Below are 23,013 nucleotides of genomic sequence, written 5' to 3'. Positions count from 1 at the left end.
CTCTTATTGAAAGCCTTAGAATCCAAATTTAAGGTTCCCCCTCATCCATTCTGCTATTTACTTAAACAATTTAATAGATTTGCCAAACACAGTTTCCCATTCATTAATCCATTTTGACTCTGCCCATTCCTATAATTTTCCAAGTGCCTTGTTACCACTTCCTTAATAACTGAATAGGTATTCAATCATGCAAGATTAACAATGGATACTGGTTGGAATTTTGAGCTCCAAAATAGCAGCACCAACATCCCATCACCAATGCACTGAGGTGATACATTATGTGCTCTATTTCAAAAGGATATCCACTGTATCCAATGGCCTGCACCCAATGTAAGCATTGTTGATACCATTTGGTTACTCTAAGGTACTTATGCCACCCAATAAATCGGTAACTAACAATCCCAGTTTCCCATAGTATTATTCCTAACAAGGCCAACCAATACACATTAGAAATCTTTCACTAAATAGAAATTTAGTGTAAAAGTAGTTCAAATCAATTCGATAACCATAGCTTCCAATAGTAAATCAAGCACTGATGATCAATACATTTTGTAAATATGCAAAATCAGCTAAAGGTAGACTTTTGTGAAGATATATCATTGTTGTAAAAATCATTGAGCAGGTTGAAGAAATTTTTTTCATTCACAAGTAACATTAGTTTGGTTTTTAACCATGTCTTAAGTTGTATAAACTTCCCACTTGCTTAAGTGCACATTTTAAATCCATTTCTTGTAACATTGGTTAAATGGTTACAAATAGTACTTTTATTAAAATAAATTGTGTAGTTTTAAGCAATGCTTGGAAAGGCACCTGTCAGGCATAATCCAAATATGACCCATACTGAAAGAAATGGTAATTTCATGGTTATGTAGTCCCTGAACAATAGGGCCTTCTTAAAGGGTATTTTTAGCTCTAATGCCATTAACAAATTCATAGGTGTGCACTTAGTAAGGATTTTTTGCATTTAACACATTCTCTATGTCACTATCCATGGCAACTACATACTTCCTGTCTTCATGGCTATTTAAAACAGCTCCTCGTAACAAAAATCTCTAAGAATTGCATTTTGTAATTACATGAAAACCAGCAGTATCAGGCCATGGAATTCTACACTATGTTTTTATATATACCTTCCTCAGCTCCACACAAAGTCTTTATTCCAAACAAAACTTTATTCCTTATGATAGCCATATACATGAATTATAGCAAATTAAAAATGAAAACTATTAAACCTAGAATAAGCATAGCTTTAAGAGTTTTTACTTTACAGTGATAGTATTGTCTTTTCAGACGAAACAACCTATCCTGCTAACTTCTGTACTTTTTTTAAAAAAAAGAATAGGCTTTTTAAAACAAAGCAATCTTAACTAATGTACAAACATTATTTCAACTAATGGAGTTTAAGTTTTCTTAAAAAAAAGACTGTAAGGTATAGCAGCACATTGGGCATCAACTGCAGTCTCATGGTGATGAACCTGCCATAAGGCATAGCAGAAGTACAGCTGTATCTGATCTCTTTTGGAAAATAGCTGGTCAAAATGAAAAAAAATTGAAAAATAAAACTAATGCCTCAAGATCAGCTGAATGATTCAGCCTGAACACCCTTTCCCCACTTTGAATTTACTCAAAGTGATCACTCAACGGAATGTAGAATAGATTTGGGATGGGATGATGGACTTATTTTTTTTTTAAAACGCCCAACGTCAGGACAAATTCTGCAACTACATTTATTACTTCAAGAAATAAAATGGCTCATGAATAATTACAAGATTAATATCCTTTCAGATCAGTTTTGTTAAGATATGCATCACCATGTGAAAACACAAAATTCCACAATGAAGGAAGTTTCACAGAAATGCAACACTGAACAAAATGGCACACAATGCAATTCTTTTTAAAAAAGCTTGTCAGCAGTAGTACCATTAAAACAAAGAAGCATTACACATATTTAAAAGGAGCAAAGCTTCTTCAAAAAACACAGCTACAGCAAAATACAGAGAACATACACTGTAGAGACACAGAAACAAATGAATTTCAATACAGAAAGAAAATTCTGTGCGCATACCCAGTTCAACACCCAAACATTTAACAGTTGAGTTAAATTTGTAAAGCTCATCACGCATGGTACCTTTGGAAGAGCTTAAAGCATGCTCATGGAACCATAATTATTTTGTTGCAGACATGTGTCTATATTGTTTCACACTACCAAATGCTTAAGTATTCTGAAGTTGGAAAATATTCAAAAAGTGCAGTGGTGCACACAGAAGGGTAATAATGTGAATAATACTAAAGCCTAGTACATCATTATAGTCTAATATCTTAGGATATCTTCATTACACATTAGGAAAAGTAAACAATGCCATTTCTCCTCGCAAGCTGACAATGAACAAAATGACTTGCAAATTGGATTATAAAATGTGCATAAATGGAAAGCAAGCCCTTCCTAGTTTTCATTTACCAACAAGTTATCTTTTGTTTAAAAAAAAGTTAGAAGACCAAAACTGGCTTATCTGTAGAATTAAATTAACATTAATTTTATTTATTTTACGATTGTCTTTTGGCAGGTTTGAACTTTGTTCTCTGTGACGACTCAAGTTGCATAGTCATGGATACTTGGCTATGTAATGTGCAGAATTCATCTAAATTTATAAACTTGTACAATAGATCACTATTTTAGTTTAGACAAAGTTCGACTTTAAGAAATGTGTTTCAATTTTTCTCCCACCCTTCCCTTGCCACTGATTTCCCTTAATTTCTACCACAAAAATAGTTACCAGGTTCCAAAGTTTCCATCAGTGGCCAATAGTAAGGTTACAATGACCCTGTAGCTGGATGATCCAAAGTGGGCTTTAAAATTTGGGGTTGAAACATGAAAAAAAAACTTCAGATGAGAATAAAAACCTACAAGAAAATAGAAGAACTGTGGTACTGACAATTTAGTTCAGAAGGTTGGCACTCTACTACCTAATGCCGAAGGATCACACTATACAGCTGAAAAGTTAACACACCACAATGGTACCGCATTTTTCCAAGAGCCTCAAACTGTGAACCATTATGCTGAAGTTCCAGAACACTTCTGCTTTTGTGTTGTGTGAAACAATAAACTGAATTACAGCAATGCACTGAGCAAAATAAAGGATCTTGGTATCAAACATGTTGTTTTCCACTAACACGACCACTAAAAGTTCAGGTACAGGGTTATAATTATGCCCATTAAATGGCTAACTTTGTTTTAAATACAACTGAGGTAATAAGTTAAAGGGCCCAGGCCCATAAGTGCAGGACCATGGCAAAAATGAAAATAAAGAAGAAGCAAATCATTAAACAATTCGAGTATATCAAACTTGGATATTAAAAGCCTGACGATTGTAGAAGGGACGGAAAACTGAGGAACTCTAGGACTTCCAGTTTTCAGACTGGAGTAAGAAACTATTGTTAACATTAGACTTGGGACTTTGATGTTTTCCTTTTGAAAAGGAAAGTTATTTAGTGTTTTCTAGATAGATGAAATATGGTTGCTTGTTAGGAGAAAACAACGTGGTTAAAACATGGTTAAACCAGCTATAAACCACTGCTATATAATAAATTTTTGAAATATGTTTGAAATCTTTTGTCTTCTAAATTTGTGTCTTAAATAGTCAAATTGCTATTCAGACAGAATTAACCAGTGATTTAGAATGCATCAGTTTCTCCCCCACTTCCTCACCTCTAATTTTCAAAGCTCTATTCACAGGCACCCTTTGTGTTTTGGAAACACCCAACAGAACATTGCAAAAACTGACAACACTTTTAGGCAACAAAACAAAAGCTTATATTGTGGGTACTCTTTTGAAAATATGATATGCAATATGCAGGCTTGCATAGCAATATCTGAAAAAAAATAGCTTTAAAATAGGAGAAACAATGTAAAATCTGCTATGATTAGGATGATAGCATTTTTTACTTGATCCAACTATCCCAGAGTGGGATGATCCATATACATTATATACAGTGATTTAATATACTGTGTGCCACTTTTGTAGAAGTCTTTTCCTTCAGATTTTAAACAGTTTATAAAACAGGCTTACATAGCCTCAACTCTAGAAATCTGGCACTTTCTGAGAGTGCCCCATTCATGTGCGCACCCCCACTTCAAACAGAACATTCCCCCTATCATCATAAACCTGGTACAAATTTTCAAAGTGCCAGCTTGCTACATATGAAGTTCGCTTCTGTTTCTCAGTTATTCCATTTTGACATTTTTTCTTGATCTGGATCAAAGAGAAACAGGTCACTGGGTTTTTATAAACATTGATGTTCTTGCTTCAGTTTTTTTTCTCCATGGATTTGCAGTATCCAACATTCCAACTGGTAAATCCTTTTGAAGAATGTAAACAAGCACCAATAAAATAGGCCCCAACATCCCCAAAAAGGAGATAGCTCAGCAGTCCTCAATTAATATGTGCTTTCTTAAAAAAAGCACTTCAGGAATTTATATTCAGAGCTCTAACATTGTTGCTTCTCTCGCGTCTCTGGAAAGCTCAAGTTAACTTTGCACACCGTTTCCTGAACGGGAATCAAACTGAATCAGAGCAAAGTAGGAGGAGCCATTTCAATGACTAAGTCCAGCAGTCAAAAGCCAAGCCTTTCGCTTTCATCTTCTCTGATTACCATATACTGGATAGGCTAGTGTAACATTAAGGGAGTCATTGTGCTGTACAAGTGATGTATGCTGATAATGTAGCACCAGTTCCCTAAGTGAGCTGTACAAGTTGTATGGCTCTGCAAATCCATATCCTGTGGGAGTTTTATTTATGACACAGTGTTTCACATCACCGTCCACCCTACAAGGAGGGAAAGAAACATTGTTATAATTAAAGTGCATTGGAAAGAATAGTACATCAACTAAGTTTTTAAAGAGACAAAAAAAATCTTCATTCTTCTTTCAGGTGGAAAATATCAACCTGTATTTTAAGCTTGGATAGCATTACCTATCATTAAGTATTTTGCCTTAATGCTTGTCACAGTAAGGGATGATAAATATGTTGCAACAGAAGCAACAATAATAATCCAATGAGAAGTCTAACTGCAATTTTAGACCTCACATTTGACTACAGTTGAAAAGCTTGCCTGAAGTGCAGTTGTTGGGTTCACAGTGAAGGAACGAGCACTTTAATGGAGGTGCTGAACAGAAGGGGTCAGAAACAAAAAGGGAATAAAACACTGATACAAATTGTTACAAGGGATTGGCCCAAATCATTGGCCAAAAATTGCCTCTTTAGACCTCATTCCCAAAATGTATAAAAATTATGGGATTAAGCCCTACTCCACATCCTAACCCAGGTCAACACTTCGGGATAGTACTGAGGTTAATGCTTCACTGCTGAAGGTGAAGTACCTCTGATGAAATATTAAACCAATGCCATATCCAGTTGCTCAGTGCAAGATAAAGAGTCAATGCTAGTATTTGAGGAATGGGGAGTTCATGTCCTAGCCTAGGATATTCCTTAAACCAATAAAAAACTCGTGTAATCCTGTAAGATGGTTACTGTGTTCACATTCAAGGCGACAATACAGGCTTACCCCTGGTTACAAATGCCCGTCCTATGGACTTCCCCACATATGAATGAGCTCCCTAATATTAAATTTAAAAGTCAGACACATGTTCATTCCTGTGAACGGTAGAACTAGTTTTCCCTCTCTCCACTTTTAGTAATGGCCCTTTCTTAACAGTTTTGCCTGCTTTTGATGCCATTCATTACAATACTGTGGAGGTATGGTTATCACAGAGTGATTTTCAGATTTACAGACAAAATTGACTTATGGACATCTGTAAAAAAAAAGGAACCCGTTTGTTACCCGGAGACGGGTTGTACTTCAAAAGGTAATCCATTGTATGGACAAATCTCTGTAGTACCCAGACAGTTGGGTTAAATTGTTTCATAAGAGGCAAGTTTTTACATACACACATAAACAAACAAAATCAGGAAATTTACTGCAAAGGATGAGATTACGTACACGACTGAGCATGCGTAACAGCCAGGCTTGCTACTTTCTCGGACCAAGAATGTTCCATCCCGTTTTCCTCTTAGAAGGCTCTCTGCTCGAGTCCTGTTAATACTCCCTACATTCCAAGTTCGTTCATCGTGATGAGGTAGATCTTCATCATCCTCCACCATAGAGTATTGACTAAAACAAAAACATTTACTGTTAAAGCATCAAAATGGAAAAAAGCACCATGGAAAAATTATGCGTATCCTTTGTAAAAGTAGTTAAAAATTAAAGTCACTTACTCTTCAGCATTCTCATTCTTAATGCCAAGCCACTCATTAATCTTCTTTTGTCGAACTCCCTTTTGCGTCAACCACCTTTAAGGCCAGAAAAGTAAAATTGACGAAAGTGAATATTATTGAGCAAGTAGGTGTGAGTACTTAAGTCATTGCTTATAATCTCCTTACATTACTACATTGGGTAAAGAAACAATCTAGTTATGGCTGCTGATGTTTTTGATATTACAATCACAAACTCTGCATTGGTAGTCAAATGTCATATCAAAAGGTGTTAATTTTATTTCTCCCCAGTGAAACAAAATACAATATGTATTCTGTTCTAAAAGATAATACTGGATTGTAATCTTTAGTGTTATGAAGCAAATTATGCTTAAGTTATATTCATATAGCTACTACACATTTGTTTTCTGATAATGAAAAAGGAAGTTTCAAAGCCTGAAATAATGTGGATATTGGAAATGTGAAATTGAAACAAAATGCTGGAAGTACCCAGCAAGTCAGGCAGCATCTATGGAGACATTCTGCCTCACCTCCCAAGTATTTCCAGCACTATGAGGTTTAAATGACCATTAGGTATTTCACTTACGTTAGGTACTGGTCTCTAGTTTTTCTTAGCTGAATTAGGTCAGGTTTGATGCTATTCATCCTTTTGTCAATTTCCCTGTAATCAGCAGCTTGTTTCTTCAAATCTTCTTCTAATCTCCGTTTGCTGTCAACAATTTCACTGATGCGAGATTTCAGCTTTTCATAGTTTACCATAATCCTAAGGAAAAATAATACACTATGAATACTGAATTTGAACATGATACTTAAACCAAATTGGAAAGACCCATTTTAAAGGGTTGTTTCACATATGCCATCTCACCAAAGAAATCTAGTCTTCTGAAATGGTTCAAAACTATACCTTCTGAAATACATTACACTAAAAATCTGATGTAGCTGGGAAAATAGGAAACCATACAGATGACTTAGAGAACTGATGACCGACAGTTAAGCATAGAGGAAAATGAAAATATTGCAGACTATTAAGCAAAAATATTCTACTATAAAATAAGCAAAAATAAAAGATATGTAGCAAGCCAAGAGTCAAACTAGATAACCCCACAGTCAAATTGAAACTGCATCAAGAAAATGGAAATATTTTATCTGAGCTTTCACCAGTTAACAAAGAAAGAATGTTACAATAGTAAGTTTAAAAAAAAACAGTTGGGGGAAAAAGATCCCAGGTTCAAAAGGATTGCACTACCAGATGGAATATACAACCTAATAATATTTACATACAATAATTCAATGTGGAAAATTGAATGATAGACAGGAATGTAATTTTTTTTTTTAAAACGCAACCTTAATTAATTTTAAGAACCATCAGAAAAAGTAGATGAAGGCTACTCAATGGATTAGAAAACCAAACATTGGATGAGTGCTTTGTGGAAGAGCTGGGTTAATCCGCAGAGGTGACGACGAGTTTCCTTTTGCCTGACACTTTGCCATCCCACACCAATCTGCCCATGTCCTCCAGCACTGTTATAACAAGACAAGCTTGTGGAACAATACTTCATCCTCCTTCTGGGGATGTTACAGCCTCCTGGACTACATATCAAATTTGACAACTTCACGTTGTAAGTAATCCATCTGTATATTTGGTTCTGGTTTTTCTCTTTAGCATAGCCTGATCTGTTGGGCATGTCCCACAGCCCTTCATTTCATAATATGTTGTGCTTGTTTGTACTATTACCCTCTAACTGCCCCCACTAAACTACTAACCAGAGGACCTCTACAACTTATCCCAGGCAACTTGGCTGCACACCTTATCTTTCTCTTATCCTCCACCCCTTCCCTCTCAGCAAGTTAACAGTTTTTTCTCTTTCCCAATTAAAGAAGTTTCTTTGACCTGAAATGTTAACTCAGTTCTCCCCCCCCCCCCACCCCCCCAGAAGTGCTACTTTACCTGCTGAGTATTCCCAGCATTTTCTTTTTACTTCAGAGTGCAAGATAGCTTCTTTTTGTAGGAATAAAGAATCTAATTATTTCTTGGGAAATATGAAATGAAATGGGGTACTGAGTAAAGAGGTATAGGAATGCAGATGCATAATTTACAAAACAGATAAAGGAGTGCAAAGTAAATACTAAGATTCAATTCCAGAGGAATAGAATCCAACAGCTATATGGCAAATTTATATAGAATATGGCTACACAACATTTGGAGTAGTGTGTGCATTTCTGAACTTCATAAAATACAATGAAGCACTGCAATGAATACAGAAAAGTTTAACAACTTGAGGATAGAACAATCAGAAAAGATCAAGTAGATTGGCAATTGATTCTATTCGTCTCTTGGAGAGAAGAAAAAGAATGAGAGACAGGAAGGTTCTTCAAAATAAGAGGTTTAATAGGACAGGCACAGAAAAACTGGTTTCCAATTGTGGCCAAGTCTAACACAGTGAGACAAGAAAAGATAGCCAGCACAGAGAATCTAGCTGAAGTTTACAATGCTTAGTAAGAATGCAGAACCTGCTGTTACACACAGCAGTTGAAACAGCTATGATTGATGTAATTAGGCTCGATGCATATGGATAGACGATGAGAAAAGGGGAACGGAGTCTATGAAAAACAAACAATAAGGCTCATTAGAAATATAAATATGGGTATAGACCAGTTGGACCAAGCAATTGGTTTCTGTGCTGTATTTTTATATGAAATAAATATTATTGAAAAGTCCTACACCAGTCTACGTCATTCATGCTCCATTTGAACCTTCTCCCATGACTTTATATTTCCTTCTCTCTCATACATTTATGTAGCCTTCCATTAACTATGCCTAAACCATTCCGTGTGGTACTGACTTCCATACCGTCACAACAGCTGACATGGAAGTTACTTTCAAGCTTAGTGTAAATACTTACAAACTACATCTCAAATAAAACAGTGAGATTTTATACAACATTTACAATTGCCTGGAAATGAAATACCAACTTTGTTTTTGCTCAAAACCTAGTAAGTTGAGCAGATACAAACCTCTGAATCTCTTTTTCATTTCCTTCTCGCCTGAATTTTTCAATATACTCCTTGCTGTACCTTTCCTGTGTTTGACACTGTTCCTCAAATATTTTGATTGTTTCATTAAATGCTTCAATAGCCGTCCTTTTCATTTGAATTTCCTAATTGAATATAAAAAAAGTAACTTGAACAAATTCAACATGTTTGGTAACCAAATTTTGTTAGTTTAAAAAAAAAACAAAGTTTTATTAAATGAGAATGATTAGCAATTCAACTTAAAAGAAAACCTAGTCACTCCCACAAACGCATTTTCACTGATGAAATGCCTGAAGAAATTTTCTTGCATGAAAAAATACAAATTTTTATAGACATCATTAGGTTGGTGGCAAAACTCACTTGAGATGTTCTTGTACATTCTTCGTAGAGCCTGTCGTATTCCCTGCTTTTCTCTTGGTACTGAGTGTGATACTCATGCAGTTTCTTGCCCACTGCTTCAATGTTATCCTCTTTTACCACCTGATCCTGAAGAAAACAGAAAAATAACATGACATTAAATAACTAGCACCATCCAACACCTAACATTGGGTTAACCCGTGGCATAATGCAAAAAATTCATTTATAAATCAGATCTTGCTGGTAGATATTAGCAGTTTCAAACAAAAGAGAACTGGCTTTTAGCCATTTAAAATGGAAATCCAAGACTTCTATACAAGTCCTAAAGCTCAATGACGGATTCAGAATGTCAAATCTTTCACTTCCCACTGCGAGTCCAATGGCAAACTCAATCCTGCTGAGATTCCCCAGGTTGGACCTGGCACAGAATTTGCAACGTCAGTAGATTTTAATGAGGATTCTAAGGGGAAGGCAAGTTCCTTCTTTCTTTAACCTAGACTAAAATAATTAGTAAAATGTCTTAAATTATTTGTTTTAAGATAAGCCTTCCTTGTATTATAAATGAATGTAGTTTCAGAACATCAAGGATAATCAGGGACATTTAACCACAGATGGTAAAGCCAGCAAAGCTGACAGTGGAACTTTGTCAGTGTCAAAGCTTTTTACGGAGCATTTCAGATGCTAGGCCTATCAGTCACCATTGGAGATTGTGCTGCCAGGGAGTCTACACTGCTGGAGTCAGGATACCGATGGGCCAAGAAAGCTGGGTCTTGCACATCTGTATGCTGTACGTATGGGTACGTGGTGGCCATGGATGGTGATCATAGGCAGTGGCACTTGTCAGCAAGATTTGGCCCAATATCATTAACTTTCCTTTATACTTACATTAAATACAAAGAAAGCTTGTTATAATTCAGAAGGACAGCTTTTGTATTGTGAAGGTAAGAAATCAGACTAACTCTACACAAGCCCAACAAAACACATACATCTTAAATCGATACCACCATCATTTAGAACAAAAGCAAACAAAGCATACCTGTTGGAATTTGGACACAGGGTACAACAGTTTAACATCTAATTTTGGGTTGTATTGTGCCAACGATTCATGACGATAGTGATTTATAAGCTCCACTACAGAATTGAAAGTCAATGGGTCAGAGAAGCCATATTTGCCATCTCGATGAAAAATTTTGATTAATTTATTGTTGCCCCCTTTCCTGCAAAGCAATCACATTTTCTAGTTTAAGTTTGGCAAAACACGACATTGTGACTCGGCAAAATGTGAAAAAAGTTTGTAAATATTCAGAAAATTCACCTCAAGGTAAGAGTGTAGTCCCCATGCATTTTCGTAGATGCATCACGGACTAAGAAGGTACCGTCAGCAGTATCGCGCAGCTTTTCATTGACCTCCTCTCTGAAATAAAGTACGTTCCATTACACTATTATCCTTCTGCAAATAGCAGGATGTAGGTTAGGAATTAAGCAGAGGAAAAATTTAAACTTAACATTTTGTCGTTCAAGTAAATACTGCTATGAAGTGCAGAGATACCACTTTGGGAATCAGTTAATTTTGTTTCAGCAGATCCAATTTACATTCCAAAAAAGTGTATATGTACATACAGCAGCAAACCACCACAGCCAAATGTTTTGCCAGGTCTGCATGGTCTTGTTGTTTTAACCCGCCTGTTGCAGGAAAAATGTCCTTTTAACAATGCTAACTTTGACTTGGTGAACATTTCTTCTCCAATTTAATTAATATCTTCAAATTGTCTCCATTGACGCGTACACAATGACTCCACTTTAGCTATTCAAATAATTAAGATAGTTTCTGGTTTGGTGTTTACGTTTAGTCATATTTCCTGCTTTGTACTCGTATCTATACCAGGCTAGCAATTTTAACTCCATCTTAGGGCTGAACTAAAGCGCTTACTATATTTTTTAAAAACACAAAGAACTTTTAAGCTTACAGACTCACCTCGAAATGTCTCCCCAGTACCATTCAGCATCTTGTAGAGACATGTTACTACTTATCCCGTTATTAGTTACCGGTGTGGATTTTGGTGGCTTCGGAGGCAAAGCTGCATGAATTGAAAATAAAGAAACCTAAGAACAATTTTAAAATACTAAAATGCTTCTTTTACTATATCTAATATAACAAATCCATTTTATGATAACATGCCACCCATATGAATAATAGTGAGGGTTTCAGAAGTTTCGTCAAATATCAAAGTGAATACATTTTAGATTTGCTATTCTCAAATGTTTAATTACATACACAGTAGTTAAATATAACAATGTATTTTTAGAGCATTGCAGTTGGTTATGGTTAAGATGGTTGCTGCTTAGCTTCACAAGAATATATCATTTTGTGTTAACAGCATACTTTGGAAACAAATTAGAAATTAAGTATTACTTAAGGGGGTTTATTTAAATACGACTGAAATGCAGGGGTTGAATACACTATTCCATCCCAGGGAAATATACCTCCACAATATGGAGAAGTTACAAACTGCAATAAGAATGAACATCTCTCTCCAATTCAGCTTTGGAGAATCTGGTTTTTCTCTAAAAATTCTATATGTGGGTAAGTGCAAACCAAAAGATGCTCCAAAATGCTTTTAACTGATAATGGGCAGTGCACTCAATTGCAACTCAATTGCTGGTCTAGCTCTGTACTGAAATACCTTGGCTTATTTTCTGTAGGACAATTCTCACACAGTACTTACATTAATAAATTCTAAAGCAATTGTCAAAGCATGCACCAAATTAGGTCAAAAATATTGCAGAGCACTTTTTAAAACAAATAAATATGAAAAAAAGTACGCACACCTGGATTTAAGAAGCTCGCCAAGCAAAAGTATGTTCAAATAATCACCATAACAAGGACTATATAGCATCAGGAAATAAAGTCATTGAAATTTTTTAATATATAAATGAGGTATTCAATACACCAAACCCTTGCACACCTGTCAGATTAAATCTGACATTAAAGCAGTTTCTACTTCAATGTTCAAGTATTCTCCTACCAATCTTTGGTTTACAAAAAAAAATTTCAAAATGTATTCCAGATCCACTCAAGTCCTTCAATTGTTTGATTTGGGGGGGGGGGGGGGGGGTTAGGGTTGGGGAGAGTGGGGAAGGCGGCAAAAAAGAAAATGGCTAAGCAAGAGTTAAGATACTGCACTGAAACCCTGCTCAAAAGCTCTTTAAATGAACCATACAGAAATAAAATTCTACAGCCAATAAAAACAATACTGCAGAATTTTCTTCAGCTCCAGTGGACATTAAACCGTCAAAGATTAGTCATTAATATACAGACACTAAACACAGTCAAGCTCTTTATAGGTTTTGAGTTGCACATTAAGTATGTCACAGAAAAGAAAATGAACCAGGCTCTATTATATAATATTGGTATCTAAAAATGCAAATTAAAAAACCCATGACTACGTTAGCTAGTTCAAATGAATTTACAAAGTATTCTTGCTTGCATTTGTTGAGACCCACTGTATTTTCCCCATATATTTCAACACAATTTAACATACAACAAATTACTGATTAAAAGCTGCATATTATTCCTAATTTAGTGTTACAAATCGGAGTAAATATTCTGCAGTGTGGTTAATTGGAACTATATAAAATCAAAATAGGGTTAAAATTAAAAGCAGAAAAATCAGCATTGTAATATTAGGTCAACGTTAGAGTTTAAAGTGAAGCAGCATTTCATCAATTTGGCTGCTGAAGTACAGACATTCTTCAGTTCCTACTGCACAAGCAATCCTGGAATGCGCAACTTTCCTCTTAAAATTCAGTCCTTGTATCATGAAACTAGAATTTAACATTGCACATCATTTTAATGTCAAACGAATCCTGCACTGGTTTCAATAAAACATCGCTAGGATGCTTATTAAATACAAGTTCAATTTTTTGGTGCAGATTCAGAGACTTCTTTAAAATCATTATTAGGTAATCACTTACCTTGATGTAATTTTTTTTCCTAAATGCACTCTTTTTACATTAGCAGTTAGCTCTAAGGAATATTTACTGTGATGTATCTTGCTAAATATCAGCTTATCAACCTTACAGCAAGAAAACATTTTTGGAAAATTTCTTTTGGTCATTCAACATTCTTGCAAGGATAAATATAGCTAGTTTTATCTGTTGTTAAATAGAATTACAAGCAATAACTAAAGTATTCCCATACAGCTCTGAAGTTAATGGGTCTGGTACAAAGAGGTGGGGGGGGGGGGGGGTGGGGGAGAAAGAATGTGGGTTGTGGGAAATCTTCCTCATTTACAATAAACATGACATACCTCTTCCAACAGATTAAAAATATTCTATAACCTACATTGCTCACTTTTAAAAAGGATAACATACAAGTTTCTAACATGGAACAACTACACATATACATTAAAACCAATGCTGGCTTGGTTTCATTGCAGCTTTACCTGGTGGATCCATTTCTATGTAAAACATCAAATCTGTGGCACAGTGAAGTTCTGTTCTACGGTAGTCTAATTCTAGCTCTTCCATATTCCAAACAGTATTGCACAATAAGATTCAAGCACTGCTGTTCAGGGTTAATCATAAGAACAAATGCAGTCTTTTTATAATGGTGTCTTGGAATTCATTTTAAAACCTATGAAGGGCTGCACTGTAACCTCTTACATCATACACCACAGCCAATCCAATCAAGATAATGTCACCAGACCACTCCTGCTCATTTCCTATATGCAGTGCATTTCAGTATCATCTTATATTTCAATTCCAAAATTCAGTAAATGGAAAAATTACATTTAAACAGAAATAGTAAACAGATCAAAATCCTGCAGAATATATTAACACCAAAAATTCTCTATTTCACATTTAAGGGTTCCAGTTTGGTACATCCCACTTTTGGCAGGCTGACAAAACCTTAACTGCAGCACGTAGGCTCCTCAATGCATTTGGCAGCAGACCCAGCTAGTTCATTCCAAGAAGTGTTAATATTTAGAAGGATTTACACTATTTTAAATCTATCTCAATCCTGGAACACCAAGTCTAAGGTGAACTAAAATACAGCACATTTCAAAATACCTATAATTCATTAAAAATTGACAAAATACAAATCCCAGTTAAACTATCTAACAAAGTTATTTTAAAATATGCATCAACTGACCTTAAAAAGCAACCATATAGGCAAGGGTGGTAATAGTGCAAAGTCCAACAGGAAGAATACACACATACTCAAGCGGGCAAAGCTCTGCACAAGCTTGCTTACACATATAAAGCTTTGCTCTTGAAATACCTTGGCGTTTGGTTGAAGCATTCACTTTCGCCTAGTAAGTTTTCAAGATCAAAGTAGGTCCAAGTCAAAGCGAAGCACAACAAGACATTCCTTCATTTAACACCACTCAAAAGCTGACCACTGCAGCATTGCCACTTGGTAATCAAAATCACAATGGGAATAACAGCCAAAAAACTCAACCAAATACAATTAAGAACCTATTCAAACTCCAAGCAAAACCAACTATACAAGTTTTTAGATAAACCATTTATGAACAGTACAGATATACAACTTTGAATTTTCTACTGTTATTCATCTGTCAGGTGGAGAAAGATTGAAACAGGAAGTTATTCTTTTAAAAAGCACAAAATCCAACACAGAACAAGTGTTTTCATTAAACCTGTCATGGAAGCACCTGCTGTGTTCCTGATTACTTGCATAGATTGTTTTTAAAAGTTACACTTTTATTGAAACAATTAACATTAAAAAAAAGCATATTTAAGATAAACCATAACACTGCAGAAATACACATTGATGAACTGCAACACAAAGTTATTACTTTTACAGCAGTAGTGAAAAAAAAACTTTAATCTGTAGTTATGAAACCAGGACAGGAACATTTTAAACCTTCAGGGCTTTACCAAAAGAGCCAAGCCCTTGATGCAGACACTTGTACTACTATCAGGTTAATGCTCAGCTCAAACCAATGTTACTGCACCACCATATGCGAAGCCAGCATAGGTAGAAGAACTGACAGACAGGTTATTTTCCACTGCCTCTACATGGTTTAGTTTAATGCCAGTTATATGCTAAGACAGGGACGATGTGGTTGGGCTGGGGAAGGTAAACAAAGAAATAAAAGTCATACTGCAATTTGTAAGGAAAAAAATACTAAAAAAACCCAGCTAATTAAGAAGAATGCATTCGTAGATAAGCTTACATTTTATAGTGCATCACCACCAATGTGGTTTTCTGGTTTTTTTGATGAACTATTTTCAGACAGCTTCCTCTATAACATTCCAGACAAATGAATGCAGAATAACTTAAAGCCAACCAGCTTCTGCCTTTCCCCAAGTGATTTCAAGGTGTGCTTTGAAGCATCTTGCAGTTAAAACACCAAGCAACCTATTCGAACATTAGTTTCTTGTAATTAGTCACCCCAGAAATGCATGCAACTTATGTATGAACTCTTTGCAATGAGGGTGCAGGTACCTCTACAGAGCACTAAGTTAATAATTAAAAAATGAACCCAAGTTCTGTACTTCCAGCACAGCTAGTGGTCTGCATTTAACTAATGATAAAGATCTCTCATTAAACATTAACCTAGGCAAGCTCAAATATTTGCTGAGTTTGGGATTTCTATTTTTTGCGCATGCTTGGGGGGGGGGGGGGGGGGGGGGGGTTGAGAAGGAAGGTTAGATGATGGGAAGGAGAAAGAGAAGGCTGCAAGTTAGAAATTTGAATCAGTTCTTATTAGCAAAAATCCAAGTTATTCTTCAAGTGGTATTTCCAATACAGAAAATACCAAAGCCCATTTCAGAAACACTACAAAAACTTTCATAAAATAGTCTCTGCAGGAAAGCAAACTACCTCTAGCAGCTACATGCAGGAAGCAGCCAAGCTGGTTCAGCAAAAATACAATCAAAGCCTTCCTCAAGCTTCTTTCTTTCACAAGCAATCCAACTTGGAATCTGACTATCAATCCCCTCAAGCCAGACTACAGGTGCAGAACAAAAATTACTGCACTACTTTAGACAGCTCATATTTCAGTCCTCAGTGTATTTCAATAGAAATGCCCACGTGGCAGGCAACTCAGCACATAGATTTTAAGAATACTCCCAATAAAGAAACTGAACTGTTCTAAAGGAATTTAACCTTCCACATCAGTGAAAATTTATCTTAAAATGAAACATTATGCTCCAAAAATAACTTCTCAATTTGCTTTACAGCTAAAAACAAATTATTAGTCCTGCCACTTCCTAATATGATTGGGGGTGGACATATCAGAAGCAGCCATTCTAAAAACATTTGTATCCTTAACAGTGCTGAGGTCCATCATAACAGCCAAAAACAAGACAACCATCTTTAACCAAAAGTACTGAGTGATTGTCCTATTTATAGGCTTTTCTCAGGTCTCTGTCACAGTAACTAGTCTTCACTCAATTTGATTTCCATGATATTAATAAACATCTGAGCAGATAGAGCTCAAGTTAGGGGTTCCAACAACACTGGTGTCCTAATGACTTTGTTTAAGCACGACACAGAAAATGACAGGTCATGTCTTGTCCACACTCCAAACCAAATCTGGCCATTTATTGCCCTCCTTTTTACCATCTGCAAAACATTGGAATGGGGTGTAAACAGCACTGACACAAATCACTTTCCAAGAAAATGCTAATTGATGCTTAATTTGTTTTTCACCAGGTTCTCAGCTTGAGGCCTCAAACCAGCTTTGGTCCAAAACCAGAAAAAAAACTAATTTCATCCAAGGGCAAGTTAAGGGCATCTGGCTTTAACATCAAATCATCATTTCCCCAACTGTGACATTAAAGAGCTCTTAAAACTGAAGTTGATGAGAAGTTGGGGTAAACTCTCCATTAGCTGCCGTCTTCCTTTGCAAGGAAGAAAGATAGTTATCGTAGGGAAATCACAGTTCCAGCATAAGCTGCCAGAGTTCCTAAATCCAAACATTTTCAGATGTTTCAGTACCATTCTTTCATAGCATCAGAAATGTCATGTTTGGTGTTTAGTGCACTTTGTTCTATTACATGCACAGATCCTTAGATAATGAAAGTTCATGCTCCCACACATCAGGACCCAAGATTTAAGATTGCTCTGACAAGTGGCAAGTGACATCCAAGTCACAAAAGTACTGGTCAATCCACATAAAGAGTATCAAACCACATCCTCAACATTACTTATGAATCACCAACATCCTGGGACCATTAAAGATGAAACTTTTAAATGAACAACCAATATTGGTGTTGTAAGAGCTGGTCAAAGGCTGGGTGTACAAGCCACTAATCCAATGATTTTTTTCATCTACAAGGCATAAAGAGTTGGAGTACTCTACACTTATCTGGACAAGTCCAGCTCCTAATAATGCAAAAAGATCATCACCACCCAAGATATTACAGTTTACCTGACTGACACCCAATTTTAAATATTCACTCTTTCTACTCCAGCTCACCATGTCTGCAGTCTGTACCACTTACAAGATATAATGCAACTCAAAAGGTGTCCTCAATAGCATCTCCCCAACTCATGACCTCTATCACCTAGGAAGAGGAGGATAGCAGACACGTGGAAACCATGACCACCACATCCTAACCCAACTGCTAGGTCAAATCCTTGAAAATGCCTCCCAATGAACTGAGGCATTTGCTTTTGGCACAGAGTTCAAGACCACTACCTTCTCAAGAAGAATTAAAAATAGACCATAAACGATTGCTTACCAATAACTACCAAAATCCATGCATGAAAAGTGCCTGATCATTTGTCATCCAACAATCAGATTCAAATCAATGATTTAATTACTTTAGTCATTGACAGGATGCTGGCAAAGTTGGAATTTATTGTGCCTCCCTAGTTCCCCTTGAGATGGTTAAGAGTCAACCACAATAACATTTGGAAGTCAAATATCAGTCAGACTGGATAAGGATGGCAGACTTCCTTATCTGATAGGCAGTAGTGAACTAAATGGGGTTTTTAGAGCAACACAATAGTTTCATGGTCAACATTACTAATACTAGTTTTTATTATTCCAAATTTAATTACTCAAACTTAAATTTCCCAGCTGCCATGGACTTTGAACTCCTCTCCAGATCAAGAGTCCTTCAAAATACTACCCCCATAACTTAAAATTCCAACTAAAATTGTGGTTAGAGAATGAGGATGTACATGAACTCTGAACTAGATTTGGACTTTTCAGGTCATCTGACTATAAGCTTGCAATTTTAGAAAGGCTTGGTATTAGTAACAATCCTAGACATTAGCTTTCTTTTAAAAAAATATTCTTGACAGATTCTTTAATCAGTTTGGGGGGGGGGGGTGGGGGGGAGGTGGTCAACATTTTGAGTGGCTTGTATTGCCACAAGCTTACCTGCACTCCCCCAGGCACAGCACCATATCACTCACTACCAAATTTTCCTCTCAGTACTCATCCCAAACATTCATGCATACTCAAAAACTTAGCAATCCTGCCACATTTCACTGCATTTACTGAGTCAGCTGTTCATCCAGGACATCCACATGACTCAAATACCGCACGCCACTCACCAATTCAATTCCCCTTCAGGACAAACTGCATGCAAGGGAGACCATTGGCCATCATTGGACCATGGCTACCAAAAGAGCTAGAAATATCAAAGATTACAGTGCTGTGATATAGTAGGCTCTGATGAGGACTTCAATAAGATGCCAAGTGTAAAGAGGCTCAAAGTACAAAATTAAACACTTGTTACAGTGGGATGGCTACAAGAAATCTCGTGTGCAAGATCAAGGAGTACAGAGAAGTCCAGCACAAATTTGGTACAGGGTTTTGCACAGAGCTTGGAGCCTAACTTGTGGCAGCTAACAGCTTCATAACTTGTGAACCAAGTTTGATGCACTGCCTTTAAGTTGCAGCTTCCAAAGAATACAGCAAGCAAACACCTGAGAACAAACATCCAAATTCTGGTTTCTGCCATCACAGATGGAAGATCAGAATGCCAAATACCTTGCAATGTGTCAAAGCAATCCAGCCTTCAAAAGAGATCATTTGAATTTGAGGCTGTACTGTTTACATGGGATATGAACCAGTCATATTCTGTCAGGACAGCATTTGTCCTCCCACCCTTGCTACTCCATCGATACCTCCGCTGTTGCTGGTCAGCTAGTCCGCCTGGATTGCTGCTACCCATGCTGAGCTGGAGGAGTCCACAGCCAGGCCTCCAGACCTGCTTGGAGGACAAACAGCAAAGCCACCAGTTTTCCCCAGAAAAGTCAATAGGTAGTCTTTCACTAGCTAAGCTCCACCCAGTGAGGTTACACTAGAGCAAGCAAAGAAACTTGAGACTCTTTGCATTGAACAGTATTAATGAACTTACAAACTGCTTTGCATCATTTGATTTGTGGCTTTGCAACGTGGCTGAGCAGGCAGCATTATGGGCAGCGACAGAAAGGAAGGCATGTGATTGTGAATGGAGAATTGAGATCCCAAATAGTGGAATTGCACTTCACAGACAGGAAGGAGTTGTCTAGGTTGCACTTCCTCCTCCTACTTCTCATCTGGTTCACCACATACCTAGTTTTCTCACAGCAAAAAGGTTGTGTAGCAAACGGTAGACAAATCTTGATAAACACTTTAACAAAGGAGGCACCCCTTCAGAGCAGTGTTCCATCACATTTTGTGAAGCAGCAGGGCTTTCACTACATGCAAGTTGCCCAGCAACATCTGTACTGGACACTAGAAACTTTTGTTATGCTATCACTGTATGGCATTTGTTGCTCAGGAATCACTTAGTTTGTTACGGTGCCCACGAAATGAAGACATTACGAGTAAAGCCAGGAAGGTGGTTTGCAGCCCATGTTGCATGATTCATTGTCTATGATCCTATACCAGCTGGACACTAAGGGAGTGTAATCTCTTTTGGTTTTAGCATACAGCAAAGTTTTCACTTGGTGCCCACAAATATGATTGGCAGTCAACTGCACACTGTCACATGGGGAAGACCTATTCTTGCAAAGCCACCTATTTTTTCTCTAACCCCCCTGCTGGTCTCTGACAAGACAGAATATTAGAGTTGGCTTTTTTTTTGAATAGAGAACCAGTGATATTCCCTATGTAGAAGTGGATGAAATCAGAGATATTACAAATATTTCTCACTCCAGTCTGGAAGATGACAGATACAAAAAGTTCATATTAGTCAGCTAGTGGCAATAATATCCCTGCCCTACCTTATTCAAGGACATCCTTATTGAAGTATAAATATTTCATACTTTTCTTCAGAGATTCATTAGAATTGCTCCCTGAACACCCGATACAGATAATCCTATTCTTCCAATCATGCTATGTTGGAAAGAAGCTAACCAATGGACTCAAGTCTGGGAACACTTTGTACAGATGCCCAAAAACAGCCAAGTCCTTCAGTGCAAGCTACATTACTGGTTGCATACAACAGCAATTTAAACCACAAAACACTTGCAGATATGTAGCAATGGAGAAGTAAATCAACTAAGCTGTAAATAATTCATGAACTTTTAAATAACACTGTTTGGAGTGGGGGTGATGTAGACTGGAATCCTTTTGGCTCTGAGTGGATATTCAATAAAGTGCATTAGTGCATACTCATTGTAGCACCGAGCTTCAAAATGGCAGCTTTGGCAACAAATCAGCATTGGACACTAATGGATATAATCTGCCTATTCAGCATACTTCCTGTGGATGCCTCAAACAATGTGGTGTCCAGCAGCGACTCCTGCGTCATATATACCACTGTGGACCTCTAGGCTCACTTTTAGACACTAAGACTGCCAAGTCCAATTTCATTCACATGCCTATCATTTATTTCACACACCACCATTACACAATGAATTCTAAATAATGGAACTACATTTCATTCATACATATAACCCCCAAATTGAGTGCCTATGAAAAATTTGTGGCGAGGACACGAGTTTTGAGAGGAGCGTGCTACCAAAAAAAGATTTTTTAAATGTATTATCACCTTAATTTTCCTTAGACTAAAAGGCAAATTCATTTTCTTGGTAGCCCAAGAACAAGTATGAAGTCCAAAGCAAAGAGTAGGAAGATAAATATAATGTGGGGTTAAAAAGGTAGAAGAATGGAATCAAACAAATGCCCAAAGAGACAATTATGTTCAAAGTGATGAATAAATTTCAAATATGCTAATTTCCTACCTCCCCAGGGAATTAGTCACCAAGGCAATCTGGATCTAAAATTTTTTCTTTCCCTAAATGGCAGCTCTGTAGTCCATTGGCGATCCAATAGAAATTAGTTAACTCGGTATAGAACAAATGTCAAACTTTGGACTCCTGCAATGCTAGGTTCAGACAAGAAACTGACCTCAGATGATATGAGAAACAACCACCTCTATTTACAAGGTGCCTTTAAAGAACAAACAATCAGAAGGCCCCTCACAAGAGGGTTTTCAGACAAAAGTTGATAATGAACTACATAAGACTACAATGGTGTTGATGACCAAAGCTCAGATGAAGAATAGTTTGAGAAGGACAGAAAGAAACAAGGAGAAGTTGAGGGAAGATTTCCAAAGCTGATCGTTTTTGGCATGGCTGCCAAAGGAGGAGTGATTAAATTCATAGATGACCAGGATTAGAGGACTGCAGACATCTTACAGGGTTTATAGAGCTGTAAGAGTTTGCATTTCTTAAAAAAAATGCTACCTGATCTGCATTTTCTGCTTTCATTTCAGATTCGTGGCATTAAATTAGTTTGAAATACAAACACAAAATGCTGGAAGTATAAGTCAGGCAGCATCTGTACAAAGAGAAATGGAGGCAATATTTCCGATTGATGGGCATTCATAAGAAAATGAGAAATAAAGTACTGAGACACAGCAAAAAAGGTGCAAGATAAAATGCAAAGCAAGAGAAAATAAATATCTAAAAGGGATGAGTGTCAGGTAACGAAGTCCAGAGGAGGTGCAAATGCATAATTATCCAAGATGACCAAAGGAATGTTGGAAATTGGAATCGGTTCAGAAAACAGGAATTATCTGAAATTTGAACTCATTATCAAGTCCACAAGAACACAATGTACTTAGACGAGGTTTTGTTCCTCTTGCATCAAGGTTTATTAGAAGAGCGAGACAAAGAATACAATATTTTGATTTCAAATATTTATGAAAACATCACTGATAGCACAAAGTATATGACTAATAAATAAAGCATCTTGAGAAGGTAATTTCACATCTATTGGACTTTGAAACCCACTCAATGGTAAGCCACATTTTAAACAGACTATGGATAACTTATCAGGCATCCCAAGAATGTTACAAATTTGCTTTCCAGTCTTCTTCGAATGCTATATAAAAAAAAATGACACTCCCATTTGAGAGACTTCTATAATGG

The 23,013-nt window shown here is 36.7% G+C and overlaps 1 protein-coding gene across 3 annotated transcripts in view; it reads right to left on the bottom strand.

Annotated features, from left to right (window-relative positions):
• Nucleotides 1-544: 544 nt before the first annotated feature.
• pik3r1 (phosphoinositide-3-kinase, regulatory subunit 1 (alpha)) overlaps nt 545-23,013 on the bottom strand; it is a 66,060-nt gene continuing 43,591 nt past the window's right edge. The window contains exons 1-10 of one of the 3 annotated variants that reach the window (XM_052019270.1): nt 14,105-14,269; nt 11,635-11,737; nt 10,975-11,073; nt 10,696-10,876; nt 9,663-9,788; nt 9,285-9,427; nt 6,856-7,032; nt 6,273-6,347; nt 5,998-6,168; nt 545-4,823 (exon numbers count right to left, since the gene is read on the bottom strand). In XM_052019270.1, the coding sequence (XP_051875230.1) occupies nt 4,634-4,823; nt 5,998-6,168; nt 6,273-6,347; nt 6,856-7,032; nt 9,285-9,427; nt 9,663-9,788; nt 10,696-10,876; nt 10,975-11,073; nt 11,635-11,737; nt 14,105-14,189 (1,350 nt within the window). In that variant the 5' untranslated portion in view covers nt 14,190-14,269 and the 3' untranslated portion in view covers nt 545-4,633. Of the gene's footprint in view, nt 4,824-5,997; nt 6,169-6,272; nt 6,348-6,855; nt 7,033-9,284; nt 9,428-9,662; nt 9,789-10,695; nt 10,877-10,974; nt 11,074-11,634; nt 11,738-14,104; nt 14,270-23,013 lie in introns of those variants that run through there. The other 2 variants (XM_052019268.1, XM_052019269.1) reach the window with 2 other exon arrangements.

Source organism: Pristis pectinata, chromosome 7 (genome assembly GCF_009764475.1).
Source record: "Pristis pectinata isolate sPriPec2 chromosome 7, sPriPec2.1.pri, whole genome shotgun sequence".
Lineage (NCBI taxonomy): Eukaryota > Metazoa > Chordata > Chondrichthyes > Rhinopristiformes > Pristidae > Pristis > Pristis pectinata.
The sequence above is the reverse complement of the archived record's forward strand: the minus strand, read 5'-3'. Positions and strand labels throughout refer to the sequence as shown.